This window comes from Vidua chalybeata, chromosome 2, assembly GCF_026979565.1.
Source record: "Vidua chalybeata isolate OUT-0048 chromosome 2, bVidCha1 merged haplotype, whole genome shotgun sequence".
Classification (NCBI taxonomy): domain Eukaryota; kingdom Metazoa; phylum Chordata; class Aves; order Passeriformes; family Viduidae; genus Vidua; species Vidua chalybeata.
Genome location: NC_071531.1, coordinates 15,334,645 through 15,360,124, shown reverse-complemented (window position 1 = coordinate 15,360,124; position 25,480 = coordinate 15,334,645). Strand labels below are relative to the sequence as shown.

At 38.8% G+C, this 25,480-nt stretch overlaps 1 protein-coding gene across 4 annotated transcripts in view; it reads right to left on the bottom strand.

The window, feature by feature from the left end:
* The window catches only part of SH3KBP1 (SH3 domain containing kinase binding protein 1), a 210,228-nt gene that overhangs the window by 16,950 nt on the left and 167,798 nt on the right, over positions 1-25,480 (bottom strand). For all 4 annotated transcript variants that reach the window (XM_053935584.1, XM_053935585.1, XM_053935586.1 and 1 more), the window contains 5 exons: positions 17,602-17,703; positions 13,678-13,729; positions 9,854-9,934; positions 7,275-7,437; positions 2,808-2,893 (listed from right to left, as the gene is read on the bottom strand). In XM_053935584.1, the coding sequence (XP_053791559.1) occupies positions 2,808-2,893; positions 7,275-7,437; positions 9,854-9,934; positions 13,678-13,729; positions 17,602-17,703 (484 nt within the window). The remainder of the gene's footprint in view (positions 1-2,807; positions 2,894-7,274; positions 7,438-9,853; positions 9,935-13,677; positions 13,730-17,601; positions 17,704-25,480) is intronic.

The following is a 25,480-nucleotide window of genomic DNA, read 5'->3' as shown; positions in this document are numbered from 1 at the left end:
AAACAACTGCTTTCCATCCAGTATTAGTTTGGTTTGCTTTAATAACCAAACCTGTCTCTCCATTGTTTTTTGTGCCTCTCTCTGCTCTGTATGGAAGGAACAAGAGCTCTAGACTGGCTATAGGACTAAGAAAGTGACAGCCACTACTCAGCTTAATATCTCTAGTGCAAAGTAGCCAGGAGGTGCTGTGGTATTCATTTTCAGTGCCCAATTTACCATCAGTACTTAGCATAAGAGAGGGTGAGGCAACTTGCAAGTGATGGTTGCTTTTCCCCCTGTTCTCCCTGAGAGCTCTGAGTGACTGGGAATGGTATTGGACTGATGGAACAATAAAGAGGAGCCCAATAACCAGAATGGTCATGCATCCCAGCTGCTACAAAGGCCATTTAACTACAATTTTCTTCAAAGGCTACTGCTAAATCACACCTTGTCTGTCATATAGGTCCACTCTAACCTGTGTAAATTTGGATTTCTGAAAAGACATCAAATAGTAGATTTAATCAAATCCATTTTGATAGGATGGATGAGCCTCAGAGAAGCAGAGATTGTCCTTCCTATAGAGCACATGATATAGGGGCAAAACCAGTAAGATATATCATTGTTAAAATATTATCTGGACCTATACAGCCAGATCCACCAGTGTTTTGGAATACACTGGACAACTCCACTCACACATCAATCATCTTTTCTAATGACTCATGTAGCCACAAGACTTCTCCAGCCCGTTGTTCTCTTTGTAAATAAACAAAATCACATGCTTACCATAAATCTCTATAATTACATTGCACCATAAACTGCTCTGAACTCCAAACCACTCCTCATAGGAAAAGACATTAATCCACTCTGAATTGGTTTCCTTATTAAGCCTTGATTTATTGCTCTGCCCTCTCTTAAAATGCCTTTTATTTATTCGACAATGTTTTACACAAGCTGTCAATAGCTGCCTGAAAATTTATAACAGTTCTGATCTCTGGATCCCCTTTCAATTCAAACCCATAATTTATTTTTTTTTTTCTTTTAACAAGTTGTCTAACAGGCTAGAATGACATGATTTGCCCTTGTAAATGCCATTCTGGTTTGACCCTATCAAGTTATACTTATTTAAGTATTCACACTATTTTTTCTTGAGCTCAATAGGTTCTCCGTGTAAGTGGTAACAGGAGGACATCAGCTAAACCCTTTGCAACATGCTATGATTTGGTTTATGCATTCTTGTTGGCTCCTATTCTGCATCTAAAAAAACCCCCAAAACAACCCAAATTCCTCCCTCTGCTACTCTCCTGTCCCCCTCCATGTTCTGGAAATGAACAAGAATTTCTATAAATCAGATTTCCTGCCTGACATGTTAAGAACAAAACAAAATAAAACCATAACCCACTAAACTTAAAAATACAAAACACTCTAAGCTTTTATCCTGATAGTGATTCCAAAGAAACTAGAACAAGGGATAAAAAAGTTTACTTCCATCACACACAGGGTAAGCATATGCTACCTGCACTCATAACTTTCAAGTAAGCAGAGGCTTATGTGCTTTGAAGCAAATTTGTAAACATAGTTAAGAAACATTAAATGGTAGAATTTGTCTGCATTTCCATACCATTCCTTTCTAATAATCTCTACAATAAAAAGGTTCATGCAATTTATCACAAGCTTCTAGCTTTCCATGTTTAAGCCAAATGAAAATCTGGGAAAAACATACTACCTGCTACTCCAGAAGAACCATAGCAACAGCAGAAGCTTTACAAAAAGCAGATATATGTATGCTGGAAAGCTCACAGACCTATGTGAAATGCATTTAGTGTTCTGTCATTATATTGCAATTAAAATTTCTTTATAACCTGAAGTTCTGCTTCCAAATCTGAGGAAAAGGCATGTTTGGCTGTTGAAAGGATGCTATTGTACAGAAATGCTTTACTAATAAAGCAGTCTGGGTAGACACCACCACACCAAAATGACATTTCATGCCCCACTGAAAGGTAGCAATGCTTACACAGGCAGGACCCCGGGCTCTGCCGGAGACAAACACGGGTCTGTGCGGGCACAGCTGCGAGCCGAGAGCGACGGCAGCAGCTGCTGGGCTTTCTGAGCAGGGGCAGAAGATGGCTCTGGGGCTTCCCCGCTGCCCCGGGCCAGCGCTCACTGCACCCTGCTCACCACGGGCCACGCTCGGCAGCACCCACCCAGCAAACACCATCATTCCTGCTTTGCCAGCTTGAGGAGGAAGGAGGGTGAGAGAAGACCAAAAAATAACCTGTTGTTGCTCCTTTCCGGGTGACTTCCTGATTAAATGGTTCATGGGTCAGGAACACAAGTTGTTTACAACAGAAATTTAGACTGCTTTTAATTAGTGTATGCAGTAAAATTTAGTCAAATTGACCTGAACTGGGTTTCTGTTCCTTTGTATTGGAAAGTGTAAAGATTACTAACGGCACCAAACCCACAATCTTTTGCAGTATTAAAACCGTGGCAGCACTATTACATCAGTTAAATAAAAGTATGCCTTTTTATTGTTGGCCTTCTCACTTGTTTCAGAGTTTTAAACAAAAAGAACAAGAGCCTTCCTATTCAAAATAGCTCACTATTCCATATTTGTTTTAATTTTTTTTAAATAGAAAACCCCAACAAAACTATTTTAAGTAAAGTAGAAATGATCCTTTAATCCTGCAATCTTTTAAAATTTCATATAAAAGCACTCACATTCATTGCCAAATCCTCAATCTGCCTCTTGAATTATACAAAAGTCACTAAAAAGCAGAAACTTGCACCATAAATTTCTTAGGCAAACTGTAGAAAGCACTATAACTTACCGATGTCATTGCTTCTTTCAGAGGAGTCTTTCTCTAGAGTGCCGGATACTGTACTGCCCACTAACTCCACTTTTGGACTATCACTCCTGCATTTGGATCAAGAAGAGGAGATGTTTTATTGGGAGTTTTTGTGTGGGTTACAGTAAATTGATAGCTAACTTGCAATTAATAATGAGAGAGCAAAGTATTCTTCCTTTGCAGCACCACAGTAATAGCAATGTCAGCAAGAGCAATCTCTAGCAAGTCGACATGCTGTACAGATTAACCTTATCCCATTTCTCCTTAACACCTGTCCAAAAAGCCTCTTTTAGACACTGTAGTGTCCGGAATAATTCTTCAGATGTTCACAGCATCTCAACACGAAGGAAACCTAAGGGCAAGGGGACATGCTTCAACATCTTCTTTGTAGTTTTTTCTAATTAATTGGCTTGCACAAACTACCTGGAATGCTGCAGAAAGCGAGAGAACCTCAAGCTAGCACTGTGTGTTTCAGCAGTTCCAAGTATTTACTCATAAATGCAACTCCTCCACCATGTTTTTGCAATTTTCTTATGAGACTAGAGTATGAGTACTATTTCCATAGTCCAAAGAACCAAGATCACCTAATTTGTCAGAAATGCCTTTTGAATAGTAAAGTGTCAGGAGCTACGATACTTTATACAGAGGGGCTATTTTAAAATCAAACAGAAGATCAAACAAAAGCAACAAAATTATCCCTGCTTTGGAGAACATTATATCCCACAAGTACTTGAGTTTACTAAAATAATCTATCTACTGAAACAATATTAAAAAAAACCAACAGTTGTAGGCGGGTAACTCAGTATTGCACAGGTCACTCAAATCTCTGATATTTACTGTGACAATAACTGTTCAGTTAATGCAATATATAGTACTTGCCATCATTATCAGGTCACTTGACAAATACAATAGTTTTTCCACAATGACTATTCCCAGTGTAACACTATAAAAATTATGATGTATGTAAGGTACCCAACTTAGGGATAAAGTTATAGATCTGCCCTGAAAAAAAACAGGTAAATGTGTACTATACAGTGCAATAATTAGCAATAATTAGCTGTTGACAGTAAAATACGTAGTGAGCTCACAAATCTTGTTGATTTTTTCATTAGTCACTGGTTTTGATACCATAAGCTGATGACAGATGGCCTGAATGAACCTCAGCTCATGGCAGCAGCTTATGAGCAAAACACGAAGTGGCTGTAAACCCTACTTCAGACTTCAAGGAAGGCTGTGATAAAGAGTTGAAAATTTTTATTAAAATCCTAGAGAAGGTAATAGATTAAGTGAATGTATATCCCATTAAACCCTGTGATAGGGTGACCAGTGAACAAAAAAATAGATAATCAGATTAATAGCAAACTAGTCCTCCACAGCTCTCAATATGGCAGGCAGTCTGCACCAGGAAGGACACAGAAGAAATTTAACACATGCGTAGAAAAATGTAATAATTGGCAAGATGATAAATAAGAGCATTTCCAAGTGATCTACCAGAACAATTAGTTTTCTTATTTTTTAGGCCTTAACTTTTTCTTATATTGCTAATATACTTGTAAACCTATAAGAAGCAACATAGTTTCTTGGCATCTGAGCAATGAGCATCTGACTGCATACTCTGTTTTGCACACATACATTTCCCAGCAATCTGAGAGCACAATGTGAGTTGGAAGCACTCTAGGATATGTGTGAGTATGGCTTTGGAGAGATTCTTAGAATGGCATGATTTAGGGCTGAAAGTCACAACATTTACCATTTGCTTACAAAAGATACCAAGATATATGGCAACAGCCCCACAAGAAAACCCCAATCCTGTTGTCAAAGAATCAACAGGCTTATTATGCCACTCTGCACCCATACTGTTGTGAAAGGAGTGGACCCTCCCTTCTCATTCACAGTGTCCTCTCTGCTTGTGCCCATACAGACAGGCTGTCAGCTTGACCAGACAGATGATCAGCCTGAGAGAAACCCCACACTAATAGAAGTCCCACTGCAAACTGATTAATTGCCATCTGGAGCAACTCCCTGACCCATATGGCTGTGCAGCTACACAAATGCGGCTGCTAAACGTAAGGGAGGCTGTGGGAATGGGGTGCCAGGACAAGGAATCCTGTTAGCAGTGGCATGGACATGGATTAGTTTAAACTGATTGTAAAGATGCACCTACTATAGCTGTTTATGGCTTGCCTACTCCAGAGAATTGACTTATCTATAAATTGTATATTCATGGTATGTCTAAGTAAGCTGTGAAGCCTTTGGAACAAAACTGACAGCTATTCACTGTCCCACATGGTTTTTATCTGTCCTATTGCCCTTGAAGCCCTACTCTGCCTTCAGTGAAGGAGGATTATATTTAAATGGAAAAACAATCATCACTACAAAAAGTCAGTGAGATGCATAAGATGCAAGCCACTTACTCAGGACAGAAGAAAACCCTCTTTGGCTTAGCAGCTGCCATGGAAATCTCACAGGACTCACTTTGTAACTACAGCAATTTCCCCCTAATGATCATGTACTGGTTTTGGCTGGGATAGACTCAATTTTCTTTATAGCAGCTTGCATGGTGCTGTGTTTTGGCTTTGCACTGAAAACAGCATAGATAACAGAGGGGTGTTTTCATTGTTACTGAGCTGTGCTTGCACAGAATCCAGGCCTTTTCTGCTTCTCCTGTCATCCCACCAGGGAGGAGGGTGGGGGTGGACAAAGAGTTGGGTGGGGACACAGCTGACCCCAGTGGACTGAGGGATGTCCCACACCACATGGTGCCATACTCAGCACATAGAGGTGAGGGAAGAAAGGGGATGGAAGAAGGGGGATGTTTGGAGTTATAGCATTTGTCTTCCCAAGTCACCACTGCAGGTGATGAAGCCAAACTTTCTAAGGGATAGCAGAATACCTGCCTGCCCATGGGAAGCAGCAACATTCTTTGCTTTGCTTGCACATGCATCATTTTCTTTTCCTGTTTAACTGTCTTTGTCTCTACACACGAGGTTTTTACTTTTGCCCTTCTGATTCTCACCCCCATCCCACTGTGGGAGAGTGAGCGAGTGCCTGCACGAGGCTCAGCTGCCCACCAGGGTTAAACCACAACAGGTCAGCAAAAGTTCTGCTGATTGAATTTTTACTCTAATTGCTTTTTCAGATTTTGGAAATGGATACCAGTAGGTCTTAAAATAATTACCATCTTATTAAACTGAATGGATTTAAAAGCAAAACACCTTTATTGAAGTAACAGCTTCCACTTGAAGTTTCATATTTCTTAGTTATCCAAGAATTAAAAATATTTTCCATTTTTTTCTGTGCTAGACATAGCAAAGTTTGGACTATTAAGAACATAAAAAGGTTTCTGCTTAGGTGTGCCTAAAGCATGTCAGTAAGATGAAACTGGGAGCCCAAGGCAGGTGCCTTTTTTTCTCTTTATTTGCCCCAGATTTCTCACTAGGAGCATTTTTTAATTTAACCATATGTGGAGGAATGAATGGAATCAATGTCTAGCATTTCACTCTACTCTAACCTGTACTCTATTCTGGTATTTAATTCACCATTACTATACTTGAACTCCAGTTGTTCAATGGCAACTAATTTTCCTAACAGTACAATAGTAAAAATATTTTCATGCCTATATTCTAGTTTTTCTGCAAGATGCACAGCTTGCCCATTTTAGGCAATTGTTTTATTCTGGTTTTCTTCTAACTCTATTCACTATGCATAAATAAAATCTACAGTGCATAACCCAGTTGCTGATGACTAAAAGATGGCCACCTAGACTTGATTAGGACTACTGTGAGACCTTTAATTTCTGCAACCTTTCCTCTAGCAGTGAATAAACAGACTTATGTTGGCAAGTCCAATTTCTCAGTGCTCCTCAAAGACTGTAACCTCCTCTGATAAAAAGCATCTTGTAACTGCAGAGTGACAACAACCAACATTAGAGAATAACTACTTGACAGCATTATTCTTCAGTGGCACCAGCTAGAAGAACTCTGAAGATGTGTATTTTGCTAAAGTTTGATCTAAAATGATCAAAGAAAGCAGACTGAAACCAGGCTGACAGTATTTGAAATGTGCATTGCCTAATGCTATTCCTCAGCACGATCCAAGCTTTTGCACTGACTTAGTGCCCGAGCTAAGCTGCAATAATTTTAGGTAAACTAAGAAAGTCAAGATCAGAGTAACATTCTGATGCAAGTATTTCCAACACATTCTGCACAGTTGCAGTAACAGTAGAATTTCATCAGTAGCAATGAACTAGTCATGAACAGTCTAAGACTGCTATTATTGAGAAGATAGTTATGGTCCAGCCAGATGACTATAACGATTTTCTTCTTTCTTGTTGTTCTTCAAATACACTTACTGTGAAATAAATTGGGACATAAACTGCAAAACCTAAATTTTTTAAATGTGTATTTTCCCCACTAATCCCAAAAGCACTGGACAGAAGAAAAGCAATACCTTGCATGAGTCACAGGCACAACTGGTCTTTCTGGTCGTCTCGGGGGCAAGGTGCCAGGTCTGTTCACAGCGTTGGCTTTGGGTGGCCGAGGTTTCTTGGGAGGTATAGCAGGAACTGAAGGCTTCTGCAAGTCTAACTGTTTTTGCTCTCTCTCTGATCTTTCTTTAAATCAATCATTTCCAGAAAAAAGAACAGGGATATTATTAAGTGGAATTCATTTGCACTCACAAGTCTACATTCAAAGAAGAAATCTTCAACTGTAGATAGACTGTATACAAAGAAAAACCTTTCCATTTCTGTTCTAAATCATTCTTTATTTGATATATTTGTCACGAATCAGTTGTTCAACTTGCCTGGTTGTTCTGCCTGGATCTCCTCAACCAAAACATGTGTGCAGCATCTTGATGGGAATACTATTTTTTATTTTAGTAACTTACTGGTTTTTGACTGTAAAGTTCAAGAATGGCAAGAAATTACATACCATATGGTACAACTTCCCATGAGCAAAACTTATATTCAATTTTAATATGAAATAATATTAATTTAGAAGGTCAAAAAAATAATTACACTGGATATTCGTAATATCTCTTGGACAAACAGAGAAATACTATTTTTGGGAGGCAAAAAAGCATGTTTCAAGTGAACTACAGTTAAGTGAAAATAAAATACAAGCACAAAAATTTAACAATGTCTAGCAGGATGCAAACCCCTCAGAAAAATCAGACCTGCTATTTAGGTTTTAAGCACAGACTTGTACACTGAATTTTTCAGCTTGCTGATGAAAACCTAGATCATTTGCAGAACAGATTATACATAGTTAGGGAGTGCCACCATGCTAATATCCAATGTCAAACATGCAACGCCTGTGCATGTGTAAAGTACAATACACATGAATAACTCCTCTAAATAATATGCTCTAAATTCCTAATACAAAGCAAACATGTAAGCATGTTTGCCACACTCGAGAAGACCTGATTTTTCTTAAAGAAAGGACAAAACTCTCCAAGGAACTAAAGTTCTGCTCTCTGTATCCTACTATTTCAATACCCCACTTCCCTTGACAATGCTGCCTATGATGTGCTGTGAATGTTACACCTCTGTATACATCTAAGAGATATTGGGAATGTTACAGGATATTGCCTAATGGGTTCTTAATGAGAACCCATTAATGAGAGGATCATGGAATAAATCCCCAGAAGCACAATGCACATTAGGTTTGGAATAGTCCAGCTAGCGGCTATTGTTCACAGGCAGTATGCTTTGAGCAGATGCAGTCATCGGGTCCTCAGTAACACTGAAGCTTTTCCAGCATACTGTGTCATTTTTACACACTTAATCCTATGACAATTTATACTGCGTCAGTGTCCAAGAATCTAAATTGTATGAGGGACAGGCTGGGCAGTGTGCCAACACACAGCTCAGAGGACGTTCCTGTGCCACCCCTGCTGCCACATCACATGAGCCATTCCTGCCAATCCCTGGTACTCCTGAAATGTAGGCACTACTCCTACAGCCTCTTTTCAATGTTTAGAAAAGTTACAGATATTTATAGCTCAGGAGAGTAACATATTTAAATTTCCTCTGCTGTCTTAGCAGTCAGCTTTGTAAATCCAAAAATGGAAAGCAAAGGGTTTTATTACTAAGATAACCATGAGAAGCAGCACACATAACCAAAAGTAAACCTATGTGGAAGAAACAGCTAAAACGCTTGTCAGATCACTAAGATGTATATCCAGAAACGAATCTTGGTACAAAGTCTGAAGGTTCTGTCACTAAACTATAACTGCATATTATGCATTTAGTCATGTGCATATACGTGCCTTTTAAAAGGCTGCAAGTTCAAATACTTAAAGAAATCCCATAACAAACTTGTTCGTACAATCTAATAGTCCACTTAACACATGAAACTTGGCACCATCTTCAATTAAAGAACACATGTAACTATTTTCCTGAGACTATTCACCATTCACAATGAACACAATGAAACCATTAAAGGTTTAATTTGCTTGTCCCTGCTCTGTGTGGTACTGTGTCCCATTTCTCGCAATGTTCAAACATGGCTTTGAAGGATTTTTTCATTTCTTCACTGCCTTGCCTGTGACTTTTGTGGCTATGATAATGGGGTGATTCATAAGCATTAATGACTGTATCTCCACAAAATCCCTTTGTGATGCAGGAAAGCCACCAACCCAGCTTTCAACTAGAGAATCAAAGAAGACAGATGTTAAGAAAAAAGTACACAGTAATCTGGGGTATTTTACTTGATCGAGCGCCTGGGTTTTACAGAGCACTGGGCTTTATACAGCATTTCATGTATTGAGAGCAAATCTCCCCTGGACCTCAGTTGTGGCTGCATGTACTCAACACCTCTAGATGGGTACAATTGAACACCCTGAATTCAGTCCATAAGCAGCAATGAAAGCCTTTCCAAAATGCCAATCATCACAGTCTATCAGAGTGGAAAACAAACATCCAAACAATACACATAATGGAAACAGAGAGTGGGAAATGAGGATGTGCATTGGTTCTATTTCCCTCATCTCTCTGCAGAGAACAGGCAGGAAAGCACATTTCATACCTTTTTCTTCTGTTCGATTAGGAAGACATTCTGGCCTTTCAGGTGGTATCTTCTTGATTTCATGCTTTCGATCTGTGGTCCCTGTCAAAGACAGAAAAACTTGGAATTCTGACCAAGCCAACAAAAGAGTGATGTAAGATTTAATTCTGCAATTTATTAGGCTTTTTATATTCCCCAGTTTGGAAACATCTTGCTAAAACTGAACATAAATTTATATAAAATATTCACCTGTACCATAATGACAAAAAAGCAATTGGATATTTATGTCTTTATAATCAAATTCACAGTTTCCAAAGTGTGCAATCCCAAAGAATAGACACTCTGACTATTCTATGGGAAAAAAATTCAATAACTGCAGATTTTAAAATGTGGACAAATCCTTTATCATTACAGACATAAATGAAGAGCAGCTCAACAGTGTGCAGAAACATTAGGAATAAATCAATTAATTGAGCAATGTCAAGAGAATGCGTGATGGAGCTGAATATACAGAGGTTATTTGACATTAAATTAACATATCCATCCCCTTTTTCTCCACTACTAGTAGCTGTTCACTTCCACAGATTAGAAGGAGGAGAAGAGCAGTGCTGGCAGCATTCTGCATGACTATTTTAGTTGACAGCTTTTGGCCAGGAGGCGTAAGCCCCAGGCTTCCTTTGCCTCTGTACTAGAGGCCCTGACACACAGACTTCTGTAGCTCCAAGAAATATGAGAACTTGTGGCACCAACAACGGGAAGATTTTGCAAAAATTTCCTGGCACATACAAGATAAAATCTTCTAATCCCCATGTTATAACAAACACTTTATTGGACATTGGCTTTGCTGCATTGGCTAACCACTAGGTGCTAATGCCATTTCAACTTAGTAGTGTTGAAAACCGCTTTAGGTAACACTATTAGCATTTCAATAAAAATTACAGTAGATGAAATCCAAGAAAAGCAGAGAAGGCAGGGCAAGGAGCACAAGGCAATTTTTTGTTTCAATCTATTCTATTATATGCAGTTCTCAAGTGTATTTACATTTTCTGAATGTGCTGTTGCAACTCCTTTCTGCAGCTGGTTCCTAGAAATCAGTAGTCATCAGTGGTGATCACCAGCCATTGTTTCTTTACCCAAGGGTGCTGTTGGACAGGCAATAGTACCACATAGCATGTCAATAAATAATACTAAATTCTCTTTTATGGTTGGATTTGATAATCTTAAGGGTCTTTTCCAATGGAAATAATTCTATGAAAAAGACTTCACTCCAGAGAAGAGAAGCTGTTGCTCCTAAACAATTAAAGCCTTTCAAAACACAAGTTATGCAAAGCACAAGTCAATGTATCGATAATCTTGCACATACTGGTGTGTTCAAAAAGAAAGACACATAAGTCTGTATCTAATTACAGTATGATTAACAGTCATCCTTAACACACAGAGGGACATTCTCAGGCCAAGTCTAGAACAATAAGCCTACAACCACAGAGGAGCTGCCAGACTCAGTTGTTCTTCCTACTTGGATTCTGACCCCCAGATTAATCATCATCCAGGCAGGCACATGATCCTGCCTTAGCTCCCAGGTAACAGTCACCTTCAAGGATGCTTTGGGAAGCTCTCTATCAACTCCCAGAGGAACTCAACACAGTTGTGTTGCTTACCCCAGCTACCCAATGAAATGCCAATGCTTTTCAATGACTAGTTCATTAAGGAACTTGTGCTCCTAAATTTGGCTCTCCAGTTTTCACCTTGCTTTGCAAAGTGCAGCACAGATGGCCCTGGCTGATTACTGCTGTGGAGATTATAAATTTCTATCTCTACTATAATATAGACACCTCTTTACACATATACCACTTGTACTACAAAGACAAGTTCTAATTCTCTGCTTTGATTTTATGCTCTGCATCAGAAAATGCTGACATTTAAATATTTAGGCTGCAACAGACAGTTTTAAATTTATTCAACACACTGCGACTGGTCAAATATGCAGAAGCATTACTGAAGTTGTTACCTTCTATCAACAGTAAGACCTGATGTGGTAAAATCCAGTATAATCTCAGTGAAGAAATAATTTGGCAAAGTAGAGGAAGGCAGGATGGTAATAAACATAGGATGATTTTTCAGCTCTAGATATGTATCAGAAGAAACTCTTGTGCCTGATCAGCCAGGAGTTGTCAAAGAATGAGTATGAAAAGAAAGACAATAGTCTGCAATAGTCTTGGCTTTCACATAGACTTAGAAGGCCTTAATCAGGTTGTCTGCATCCTTTTTACAACCATTTTTCCTTCTGAAAATGGGCACATTTCAGAAGGAAAAATGCTACGGTGACATAGTTAAAGCATTGTGTGCAAACAGGTACCTATTAAAAGTCTTATTCTCTAATTATAGAAGTATAAATTGAAATAAATATAAAGTTTTATAGAGTTTTTACAAAACACGTCAGGCTTTAACATCAGCGGTCACTACGACATCGTTGTTATACAACGACCACTAGATGGCAAAGTCATACTGCTCTCTCTGGACACTCTTACTGATTTAAAATCAAATTTATGTTTCCTTGAGTCTCAAGAAAGAGTGAAGAACAAACCAGGGATGTCAATAAGAAACACAAATTTTATGGTCATGATTCTGTAGTTAAAGAAGTGCATGACAGATTCAAACTACTTAAATTATAGCGTATTGATTCACATTAAATTGTATATTGGTGTAAATTGCATTTCTACTAACAGCTTAAGTCTGTAGGAGAGGAAAATTTACTTTTTAAAGCACCAAAAGCTGGAACACATCACAGTAACAAGAAAACTATCTGGAGATTGGACATATTTGTTTTGGTTTTTAATGTGTGCTGCAGTTTTTACAAACTGACTGGACTTAAGGGATTAAAGAATTCCAGCCACAGTTATGTTTCCACCACAACTGCAATACAAATGACAACTCTGAGAGCATTCCCTGCCTTGTGATTTGTATTTTTACATGAATGGAACTGGAATTTGGTTTCCAAGTTCAGGACTGTCAAGTGCGTAGATTCTTTAACTGTTTCTAAGTTTCATTATAAAAATAAATCATGCAGGCACTTTTGAAAATTAGTAAGGAGACGTCCTTTTAAAATTACAAATACAAGTATGCTCAGCTCTCAGTATCTACACACAATTCAGTATAACATATCACAAAAATCAGTTTTGCTAGCACTCATCTGTTTGGAAAACAGAATCAGCTCCTTAATACTTTTTCAGCATGTTTATCTACATAACCATTCAGGATAACTCCTTTTAGTTTCATACTTAGGGTTATAGAAGTATTAAAACCCAAGAATCTATGGCCTATAACCTGGAGCAGCCAGCCAGATCCAGCATTCATGCAGATCTGCAAGACTTAGATTGCAGCTCAGAGGAGGCCACTGTATGACACTACTTTATAGATATTCTAAAAAGCTCTGTGTCTCTAGAATAAACCAAATCTGTAGTGAATGCAGTTTCCTCCTGCAGGTATTATCAAGCTCCACATGCTGTGTCTGTACTGCAAGGACATGCACACAATCAACTTCAGTCAGGGAACAAAACCAAAAAAATTTTAAAAACTGAAGTATCACACTTGCTCTGATTTAATATGATTAAGAGGCAAAACAGGTTCTTTTGAAATGGTATAGATGGTTGACTGCAATACATTTAAAGCCCACCACAGTCTTTCAGGGGTACCAACTATTTGCATTTGATTGTGATTTATTAGTTGTGTCTAGATATCTGCTTGTCAATTTTGATACAGATGAATTATATATAAATTTGAATACACTTAATTTAGATTGAGATGTGCTCACTGACATGTGCTGTAAAAAATCAACTGCACTTTACCTGATCCTTGTTTGATGACAGGAGCTGATGGGGGTGGTGGTTTCTTCGGTCTCTAAAATTAAATAACAGAAGAAAACAGGTTGCTTCAAAAGGCCTGTAAATCTCATTCATACAGAGGTTGGAGTTAATCATAAAGTGCTTAACATTAATAATTACAAGTCATGAGACTACAGATCTGTCACATATTTCTCCTAAAATAACTTCATTAAAATTAATTTGAGGAGAGAAAATAGCATTGACAAATAAAATATAATTTTAATTTTTATATTTGCAATTGAAATGTCCTGCTGAGGGGTGAAAAAAGTTCATTTTATGTACACAAAGAAACTCTGAGATTCATGTGGAAAATCTTGAGGTATTTTCAGACCCATAAATGAGTCAAAAATGCAGAACTCAGGAAATACAGCAAAGGTTACTCTTTATTCACTTACTAGGATATATTTAGAGTTCCAGTTGTGAAAGATCAGAATTTTAGATGTTTGGTGAAATGAAACGAATTATTCTGACTAATCTGTCCTTTATATACTTTCACCTTCTCTGTTATGATGATTTTCCTAATAGATCTGTAATGGTAAGACTGAGAAACATGACCACCAACAGTTCTGGCAGTGCCAGAACAATTTCTCTTCACCTGCAGGCTGGGGGCTGATGGCTTTTCTTCTGTGCTGATGTGTGTGAATGCATGCACAGCACACTGGCAGTCACCGCAAGTGTGTTGGAATGAGTACAAAACCAAATGGAGCACCACGCTAGATCAAATGACACGCTTTATCTCTCACTTTGAAAAAACCTCAACCAACTATCAAGATTCTTGTGAAGAAATTCCATGTGAAAAAAAACCAATTTTTCCACCATATGTTCATCCTTTTTTTCTTAGAAGGACTTCTTTGCTACAGATTGATCACAATCACTTTCACTACATTGCTGGCTATGTAGCAATGTATATTGTCTTGTGGAACAAATGTGAAATAAAATTATTTTTCCAGATATGCACAGCTTTTCCAAACTTCAATCAGTCATTTAGGCTAGTATTTTCTCTCAAACTCTCATTGATCCCTGCCCTCTCTGCAGTTATTTTCTATCTATTTGCCAAAGCTTTTGAGAAAGATCAATTGCTTTGTTCACTTGCAATAATTAGTTCAGTGTCTGCCCTAGAACTCTCAGATCTTGGTCTGAGTGTTGAAAGAGAGCAGGTTTGCTGTGAAGGCTGAGTGCCTGCCACATACCCTTCCAAGGGATCTCTCTCAAATCTAACAAATGTATTCATACCTGGAGAAAAAAAAATAACAGTTTTTGCCCAGACAGCGTAAGCCTCATATTCTCAAAGTTGTCATCCAGCAACCTTCAGGTTTCTCCTACCATCTTACCCTGACCAGATCACCTCCCATCATCAACCTGAGAAAGCTGTGGCCAAGAACTTAGGAGATCAGAATGATCTTCTATAGCCTGGCTGCCGTGGGCCATTGTCCACAAACACTGAGTCCTTTACACTCTCAGAGAAACTTCTACATGAATTTGGGCAACATGGTTTAAGGTTTAAATGCAGAAAAGTGAAGAAAAATTTGGAATGGAAACGAGACAGAGACAATGACTGTCCTGTGATAGGCATTAGGAGTCCTGTTGAAAATGGCTGTAGAGTGAAAGAGTTGATGCTGAGGAGTCAACAGCACAAAACAGCCATTTGGGGTTTTATTGGGGAGGGGTGTGAGATTGATCCCATTGACTGACCATACATCAGCAGCTGGAATACAAGAGATGCACTCCCTTAGCACATCTTTTGGCTTAGTTCTCTCCTGTAAGGGGTTTAAGTTATGTTCCCTGAGATGTGTCTTCCAAAGCATAACAAGTGCAGATGGACAAGTGACAGATTCACTACAGTCACTCCTGATTAAAACCAAAGCACTTATCTAGAGAGGCACAAAGGAGAAAGGGTCCCATGGTTCATTTGACAAAGTGGCTTTAACTGAAAGCTGAAGAGGGAAATAGATTGTTTCAAAAGGACAGACCAAGGTCATAAAGGGTGTAGTGTGAAGGAGCCTTAAAAGACTCCTTAGGGGAACATGGAGGAGCGAGAAGGATTTACAAGGGTCTGTGGCTGGATGAGATAACCAAGAAGGTGATGGAGACAGACTAGAAATTAAGCCAACAGAAAGGAAACCAGGACTGGTTGGACAAGAAGAGAACAGAACTACAGAGCAGGGACAAAGAGTAAAAGGGGAGAGGAAAAAAAATTGTATAAAGAAATTTGGTGTAGGGATAAAAAGTAAATCCAGATGGTGATTTGGACTCAGGTAGTGAGCTCAGGGGAAAATCCTGTAATGGAGACCACCTGAGAGGTGGAGATTGGGACTAGGCAGTGAATAGAAAAGGCCTGGAACAAATAGGCAGGCATGTGTGGAAAAGAGTCAGGCTTGGAAAACTGTGGACTGGACAAGGAGATGAGAAGAGATCCCAAGCTTTTGTTGAACAGACAGAAGAACTACTGCAACAAATACTTTCAGACCATGGGATGGAATCCAAGGTTTCTGGATCACATCAGAAAATACCTGACAAAAATCACTGGTAAAGTATTTATCTCCTTCCCTTTTAGCACTGATTCAAGCAAAGACAGATGGTCTATAGTCCTACCAGTTACTTACTCAAATGGCCAGATCTGTGGCTTTTCAAAAATTAATAAAATTTTATTCTCCACAGTTAGAGCAAACCTAGTTGTAATTTCCAAGTGTCTGCACATCTAATTTACTTTACAAGTCATATTCAATCGTACTCTAAAAATCACTTTAAAGATATATATTTTTTGAGTTCAAAAAGACTGAATAATTACACCACACAAAATGGATACCACTAAGGATTTTTTTCTTCTATAATAGGTTCACTATGTCTTCAGGTTTTTGATTTCTGCCTCTTCTAGAATCACGTTCTTTCAATTTTAGGCCTAAAGCCAGGATATGCACTTTGTTGTGGAATTGCCTTTTCATCTTCCACAGTTTTTGCTGCTCTTCTCCTTTCCTTTTCAGTAATTATCATGTTAGCCTCTGTGAGTTGTTTAATAGTTGCTTTATTAAGCTTTCCAAGTTATTTAATTTTTGCCTTTGGCATCTAATTTTATTGCCAGAGTGAAGCTGGGCATCAGTAAGTTTTGGTTTTATCACAGAAGGCTTACACTGTCACTGTGAAATACTCATCAAAAGCCTGATTGCAAGCTTGTAATATCCCACTGATGACTCAGAAGGTTCCTAAAAATGGAATGGTCTTTGGGGGGAAGTAATCCATTACTTTATTTCAGGAAACCAAAAGATTTCTAAATATTGTCTGGCATATAACAATGCCATCTTTTTCGAATAGATAGGAGCTGAAGAAAATTCTGCATAGGTTTTATAAATTCTTTTTTAGTAATTCTGAGAGGTAAAGAAATTTACCTCTGATAAATTTACCTCAGAGATACCAAAATCTTATTATTTTTCAAATTTCACAGTTAAAATCTCACCCTCTTTGTTCTGGAACAGTGTTTGACTGCTGTCCATCAGCATGCAGGTGATACTCTAACTTTTCATATTCCACCACAAAAACAATGGAGAAGATTAAAGAATTCTGGATATCATTGCATCACATGACTCAGTCCTGGGACCTCTGGTTCTTCTCTCTCTCAAACTTATAGGACAGAGAGCTTTCAGAGCAGCATAGTGCAGGTGGGGTGACTGGATGGGCAAATCAAACCCTTCAAGGAAACTCTGTAATATGACTTTGAGTGCCACATGTTCTTTTTGTGGATGCTTTCTAACCCAGAACTTTTTTTCCTTTATGTTTTTATGCTATTAGATGAGAAGTAAAAGTTTGTCAAAATCACATATCTGAAAGAGGATTTCTTTCAGCCCTACTTTAATTCTGAATTTTCAAGTGAAAATGAAAGAATATATTGCTTACCTCTTTTTCAAAATCTGAAGGGAGTAGCTTGACAAAGTTATCTGGAAAGACACCTCGTCTGCCATTGAGTTCTCCTTCCCACCAACCCACATCAATGCAATCCTAGAAAACAGTAAAATAAAATGAAAACCACAGTGTGCTGGTGCACTGAACAGATTTTTGAGCTGAAGTACTCTCTTGCATAATGTCCTGCCTGTTTGCAAGAATATGACAATTTGCTGGAGTGCCAGGTTAACAGGGTAATCCATCAGACAAAAACTTCAATAACCACCCTGCATTCCATTATCACATGGAGCAGCTAGGAAAGAACAATGAACATGCTGTAAGAGCTCAAGACCTTGTCTGTGTCTATAACAAAGTGCTAGTTCACCATTTGATCTATTAAACAAGTCAGCATTTTGATCATGCATGACCCTATGTCTCTCTGACTTCATTCTGCAGAAAGACAATAACTTCATTAAACATCATACATCAGGAGATAAAAAAGCTCCCTTATTTCCCATACTGGAATTAATAAATTCCATCTCACTCCAATTAATAAGGCATAATGCACCCGATTAATATCTGGCATCACCTTCGTTTTCTGCAGCATTTATGAGCAGTACAATGCAGAATGTATAGCAAAAAAATGTACACATAAATAGGTGAATACGTAACGTCAGTGAGTCTAACTGATAAAAAAAACAGTTGCTTTTGTTATGAATAATAACAGTAACAGAAGCCACAACATTTTAGAGAAGGTTGAAATGGCTCCCTAAGTCCTCAGTGCTCCATATTCACTTTTTTGTGTCTGTGTGTTTGCTACATAGAACACTTCCTGTTAAGATTTTCCACATTCTTTTTTTCCTGAAAGCTCAAGTTGAAACAGCTCAGCTGTTTTCCAAAACACAATTACAGGAAAGTCACCCATTGTCTGCTTAGTCTTAAAACCACTTCAGCCAATTTTTAAAGTTGGCTCAACATCAGGCTGGCCAACCTTTCCTGATTTCCTTAAAATCTTTTATTTCAGCTGCTAAATGGATGGCAGAACAATGCAGATTAACTTAGTGAGGTGTACTTAATACCAAGTCTTAAAAATATTGTTCACAATGACTGTGCTTATTGGTATTTTTCTGTAAGCTACTGGATGATATCTGAGAGAAACCAGACTAGCATTAAAGATCATTGCTTTTATGCTTTGGGGTGGTTTTTGTTAATTTTTTGTTCTAGAATCTTCATTTAGCTTATTTATGATTCCTGGTCACCTGAGTATGTGCCAACTAAACACAGAAGCTAAAGAGCCTGGTTTCTTACATCATGTCTGTTTTGGTGCATTTGGCTTTTTCCCCCCTCCTATCTCAGTATTTTTTCTGATGTAATGCAGACACAAAACAATCCTTCCATTCTTTTTTTTGATAATCTTTTCTCATGCCTAATCTTTGCTTTTCTGCATTCTCCCTTCTCTTTAGCAGGGTGGTCCTCCACCAGGGAGGACATTTTCTAGGCCCTCCCACACTTATTCAGGAGGTATTTCCCAGCTCTGTAAGACCTTTATTAGTGATCAGGGCTGATTCTTGACCAGCTGATGTTTCCAAAACATCTGCTGAGTACCTACAGGGCTGTCAAGGGCTCCATGGAGGCCAGTCATGCATGGCATGGGCAGGCACTGTGCAGGATTCTCCTCTGGCTGCAGAGCCAGCACCCCTCATTCCTGGTGTGAAGGCTCTCTCCCACTTGGCTCTATCTACTTGCACAGCCTAATAATCAGGGCACTCAACTGTTCTATCACATGGTGTGTTTTATAATGCCCTCCACCCCCTACGCCGCTAATCTGAAATTGCCTAAACATTTATGACCCAATTTAGATTTTGAAAAATATTAAGAATAATTCAAGCATCCAGAGATGAAAAGCTTGTGCTTCAACTGATTGCACAGCTTAGCACTAGCTAATAATCCTGACTGAACAGCACAAGACATCACATATATGCTTTTTAGGTTAGATTTTTTAATGCTCTTAGGGAACACAAATATTACTCCTACTTCTTCACTTCATTAACACGTGAATTTTTTTCCTTTTTTAAAGCTCATTTGTTTTCATGAAGCTGCTGTTTGTATCACACATTCATAAATCCCAAACAGCTGCAGGTTTGCTTTTTTTCCCTCTCCAACTTGTCACTCACACAGGCTTATGCAGCCAATCACCAGAGTGGATTTCCATACAGTAAGTAAATCTCTTTAGGCAGTTTCTTTTTAATTTTCTCATTTACCTCACTTGCAAGAGGAGGCTTATGGGTCACTGAGAAGGAAATAAAGAGATTTCAGAAGTTAAAAGCTACTGATGACATTTGGTGAAGAATCTCCATGGTGGTGCCCTCCTGCTACCCACAGCTGCAGGCTTGCCATGCCCCAGCTCCTGGAAGCCAGCCTAAGGTGCTGGCAGAAGAGCAGCACACAAGCACACCTGAGGTACAGCTGCACAAGGCACCACAAGTACTGACAAAGGGCAGAGCTATGAAGCACAATCAAGGCAGTGTGATGAAAACAATGTGTCTGCTTGTGAACACTGAGCAAAAACCACTCCAATTCTTCCAGATTGCCATCAGCCATGCAATCTTAACCATATTGTCTTTTTTTAACATATCTTGTGTTCATGTGTTCAAGTACAGCAAAATGGCTATAATTTCAATATGCAAATTTTATAGAAAAGCTGTCAAGCAATCCAGTATCAAGATTGACAAATCTTTATTAATAACCCAATATGACAAATCTTTATTAATAACCCAAAACTGATTAACAACCCAAATGGATCTCTGCTTTATCTCCATGTTATCCTGTCAGACTTATATAACAACTTAAACAAAAATCAGATGATGCAATATCCCCAAAGTCCTATGAAGAAAATTTAACCCAAGTACTAGAAATGCATTTTGGTTTCCTTTAAGAAAAAAGCCCTCACAAAATATTTACAAAACTGAAGGAGTAAAACATGGCAAAAAAAGATACTCCAGCTACTGAAATTCATCAAGTTACGTGGTAGCTGCATCAACATTTACTGTAAAAATCAACTCCTACCAAAGCTTAATTTGGAGACTATACCCATGTTCTCATTGCAGTGACAGTGCAATCAAAGACCTCAGAGAAATTTACTGCTGGTTCACATTGAGGCAGATTAATGATACAGAGAAATTAAAAATCTTGAGGGAGATTTTTGTATTTTCTCATTAAAATACAAATCTAGGTTTTATCCTCATTTCTAGTGAAGTAAAATCATAAAACAGTTTAGGATGAAAATGACCTCTAACATTACTGAATCCATTTTTATTTTTTGTCCCAGCACTGCCAAGTCCACCTCTAAACCATATCCCTGAGTGCCACATCTACATGTCCTCTAAATATCTCCAGGGATGGAGACTCAACCACTGGGCAGCCTGTTCCAGTGCTTGACATCTTTGGTGACAAAACTTTTCCTAGCATCTAATCTAAAACTCCTCTGGCACAGCTCAAGGCCTGTCACCTGTAACTTGGGACAGCCTCAGTCAGTGGACTATACCAGGGCACCTGGACAGGTGGGACACTCACAGAGGAGATGCTCCTGCTGTGCTGGGCAGGAGCTTGCTGCCATTGCCCCTGTCCCTTCAGTCCCTTCAGCCCCTTCAGCCAGGAGAGTGAGGATAGGGAGTCCTCCATGTCATGCATCCTGTCTGCCCATTGAGCCTGCCCCAGGGAAGGCAGGGTGTGATTCCAGCTGTCACATCCATTCAGCAACCATTCTAATTCCAAGCTCAGTAGTTCCCAAATAAAGCATAAAAAAACTGAATACACTGGCTTTACTAGCAACATTCATTTTGTGCTAAATATTTGGGCAAAAATTGGATGAAACATAGTAAAAGGAAAGACTAAAATGTTGATGAATTTTTGAGATGTTTAAACTTTATAAGAAATAAATATTGCAAAAAATATAAGGTACTAAAATGTCAGCCTGGGCTGGAGCACTTACATAAGTCAGAGGAAAGGGTAAATCTGGGAGAAATGGAAACTACTAGAAAAATCAGAATATAGCTACCTTTTGCCAAGAATTATAAGAGTATACACAAGTGAACTAAAAAGCATCAGTCCTTTTCTTGATGTGAACAATAAGAACTATTCTTTACAGAATTAGCAGTGAGACATGCAAGCTGTGAATAAAATTGGAAGAGAGAATCATCTGGAGAAAACAGACTTTTTTTTACCAGAAGGGAACATCAAAAAGGAAAACAAAATACAAACCCAAACCAATGGTAAAACAAGAAAGGTAAAATCACAGTTTTTACTCTGAAACTTATGTCTGTGGTGACTAACAGAGTAGGGACAGAGGAGAGGGGGAAGAGAGAGATACATGAGTAGAGAGACTAGCCAAAAGCCATGCAGAGATATTTGGCAAAGAAAGTTTCCATTCAGAGCACCAGATTTATCACACTGTTACTGAATGGAAGTGAAATACAGTGAGATACATAAGTAGGGCTGACAGCATAAAATCAAGGCTTAGTCACCTTTTAGCAACTGCAGTGACCCTGCAGCCACTCTCGTATTGATGAAGAAAAATCATAAAACAGTAGAGTCATGCTTTCTCCTCTTCTGGGTGAAAGAATCATGACATTGCTTGGTCTCTTATGCACACAGTATCTGACATTAAAAGGTTTCTTAGCAGCACAATTAGTTTCTTAGCAGCAAACATTGTGCTGTTCCTTCCCTTGGTGCTCTCAATTCAACAGGAAAAAAAGCAGGAGATGGTGGAGATTGAAGAAAAAGCCCAGCATAAAGCACCTTATGCTCTGCAGTCTGACAAACACTCCACTCTGCTCAGAAGCAGCTGCACCCAGACAGACTCCACTGACACCACACTGGCCCATGGCACCTCCCCAGTGCAGGAGCCCAGCTGCCACCAGCCAAGAACACAAACAGCCCTTTGGTCAAACACCATCGCTGTTTTTCTCTGATGGTAAAAGAGGCGACAATGGAGGTGGATAAGGCAGAGCTGTCAGTCCCCTTTAGTACCTGATACCACATTGAAATTAAGACCATGAAATTAAGACTCAAGTTCATGTCTGGCAGCTGACATGTCTCTCATGCCAAGCTGTGTCCCAGCTACAAGCTTGGTGGTGACTGATTACCCCACTACCAAACATGACTGAACTCTCCCTCCTGGAAATGCTTACAGCTTCACAGCCTTTCCCTCTGCTCCAAGGAGTCAGGAGTTTCATAGACCCCAAAGACAGAGGAGTTTTTATTTCATATAAAGTTCTCTCTCTTAAAAAAAACAGACTTGGTTATTAGAGATGGGCTTATTTCTAGCCCACACTGCTATTTGCACTCTAGACCTGAGCCAGATAAAAGGAACATGAAGGAAACCAACATTTTTTGCTGAAAATGCAAAGCAGCACTTCTGGTTGGGAACATATTTATAATAAAACTCTACTATTTGGATTTTTTTTCATTATTTTACCAGGAATCAATAAAGCATGCAAGATTACTATAATTTAAATGTCAGACATGCTCCAGTGTATGTTTTCTTCCAAGTACTATGCATTATTCTACTCTTTTTTTTTTATTCTTTTTTTTTCCTTGAAGTCACTTACAGGAGAGTTACTGTATGCTATGAGACCGTTCTTAATCACTTAAATAAAACCCTATAGCTACTTGGCTCTGTATACATTATAATGTGTTCAGAAGCCCATTGGACTTGTATCTCTATCATCACTGCAGCCAGCTCTAAGTGCATCAAGATTGCTCTCTCCAGCACTAAGAGCCACCTGACACTGGGAATCTACCAACAGCTGAGCAATTTCTGCAGCTTTACCAAAACACAAGGAAGCCTGAGAGGAAGCAGGCACCCACTGCTGCAGCCATGCTTTCCACTTAACTTCAGGGGCAAAGATGTTTCCTGCCTTTTCCTCCAAAGCAGCCAGGCCTTCAAGGCAGCACCCACTCCCCTCCTCTCTTGCTACCTTTGGGACAATTTCAGGGAGTGCCCTGGACCAAGTTCATCCCTCCACTCCCTAACCTACCTTCCAAGCTGCCCCTAGTGAAGAGGAAGGCTTTTGTCAGTGTGAGTAAATGAGAGATTTTTTTCTATTCCCCAAGGTCACTAAATGAGTAATAAGCTATGTAATTATCTTCTCTCTTATCCATGACTTGAACTGCAGCTGTGTAAACTCTCGAAGAAATACATCTGAAAAAGGCCAATCTTCTAATCTGTAAATGGGACTTGTTTTTCTGAGGGAACTGATTGCTGCATAGTCTGGTCCTCTGAACATGATGGTACTTTGCAATACTGCTAAAATATGAAGCTATAGTTTAGACATCAACCCACAACTGCTCAATTTTTCAGCTCTTTGATTAAAAGTTTTTGAAACAGAACCATTCCATCACAGAGATTTTATCATAACAGCTAAGATAGAAAGCAACACTAAGAACAAGAAAAAGCAGGCCCCCAGAAAAGTATATGTGAAGCTTACATTGTAGTATCTGTACTGAGATACACCATAATGGTGCAGAGTTTAAGAAAGTATTATTTTTCTGGAAATCTCCACTAGAAGACATAGTTCCTTACAAAATAATAATAACAATACTAATACTAATACTAATAAAAAATCCCAGCAGTTGGCATTTGAATTCATTAAATCTCTGCTTTCCTTCTGCCCTTCTACAGTTGGTTCTCATCAAGAAGAATGCTGAGCTGGAAAAATAGCATTATTCAGAAAGCCATGAATCCCTCTTATGCTTGCACTGGGAGCTTTCATGTATCAGCTCTGCTGTGCTGGCAGCCCCCCATTAAATTACTGCTAACCCGTTGTAAGCATCTCTCCAGAATTCTTTTGACAACAGCTAGCCAACATCATCATTTAAAGAAAAACAAACCACCTTTCATGCAAACAAAATGTGTGTATTGAGCTTTTCAAGACATCAACCATAATACACAGAGATACATGCAACATACAAAGGCTTCTGAATTTGAGGAGTAAAGGTCTCATAGAAAGACAAATCTGGAGCACAAGCCCTCTGCCATTCAGCCCACCCTCACAGGGCACCTGTGGGGCCTCCAGGCTTGACTGCAGTGCTGGGGCCAAGAGGTCCCAGCTCTCACAAACACCAGAGAAGGCCACTGGACAGGCTCTGTGATTTTCAAACCATCATTAAAAACACATCAGATCTTCATTAATGCAACTTGGCTTTTGAGGAAAACAACAAAGTCATCTTAAATCAGGGTGAAAAAGCATTTTAATAATATTAAAATATGTTTCTTTAGAAATTCTTAAAGAAAGACTACATTCAGTGTCATGGTGTTGAAACCAAGACAGATAATTCTCAAAATCCAAGTTTATCTTAAGAGTTAGAAAATAATTGATTTTAGAATCTTCATCAATTCTCATTAAACTTGATAAACTCCCTATGAATGAAGGAAAGCATCTCTCCAGAGGCTTACATTACACTCACATTGTGATACCTAGTACTTCTCCAAATGATCAAGATTTGTTACTTACTATAAGGTCAGCTACTGGGCTTGAGACCATACAGTACAAAAAAGTGCAAAATTTGTTAAATTCTGTTACGAAAATGGCCATCATTTAGAGCATCTGGTTAGCAATCAAGTACTCCTTGGCAGAAACGTGATTTTAAGATCTGTCAATAAGACAAAATTAATCTCTCAGCAACTACCTAATGTGCAATAATTTAGATAAAAGAGACAGCCTAATCGACAATAAATTTGCCTTCTGAAGCAATCCTGGAGAAAACCTATTTTCATTTTACATACTTCTTGAAATATATGTAGATTATGAAATATTGAAAGAAAAGCATTAAAAGAAACCTCCAAGTCTGGCCTCTAACCTCTGTTTGGCCCCTAACCCAGAGGTATATCCTG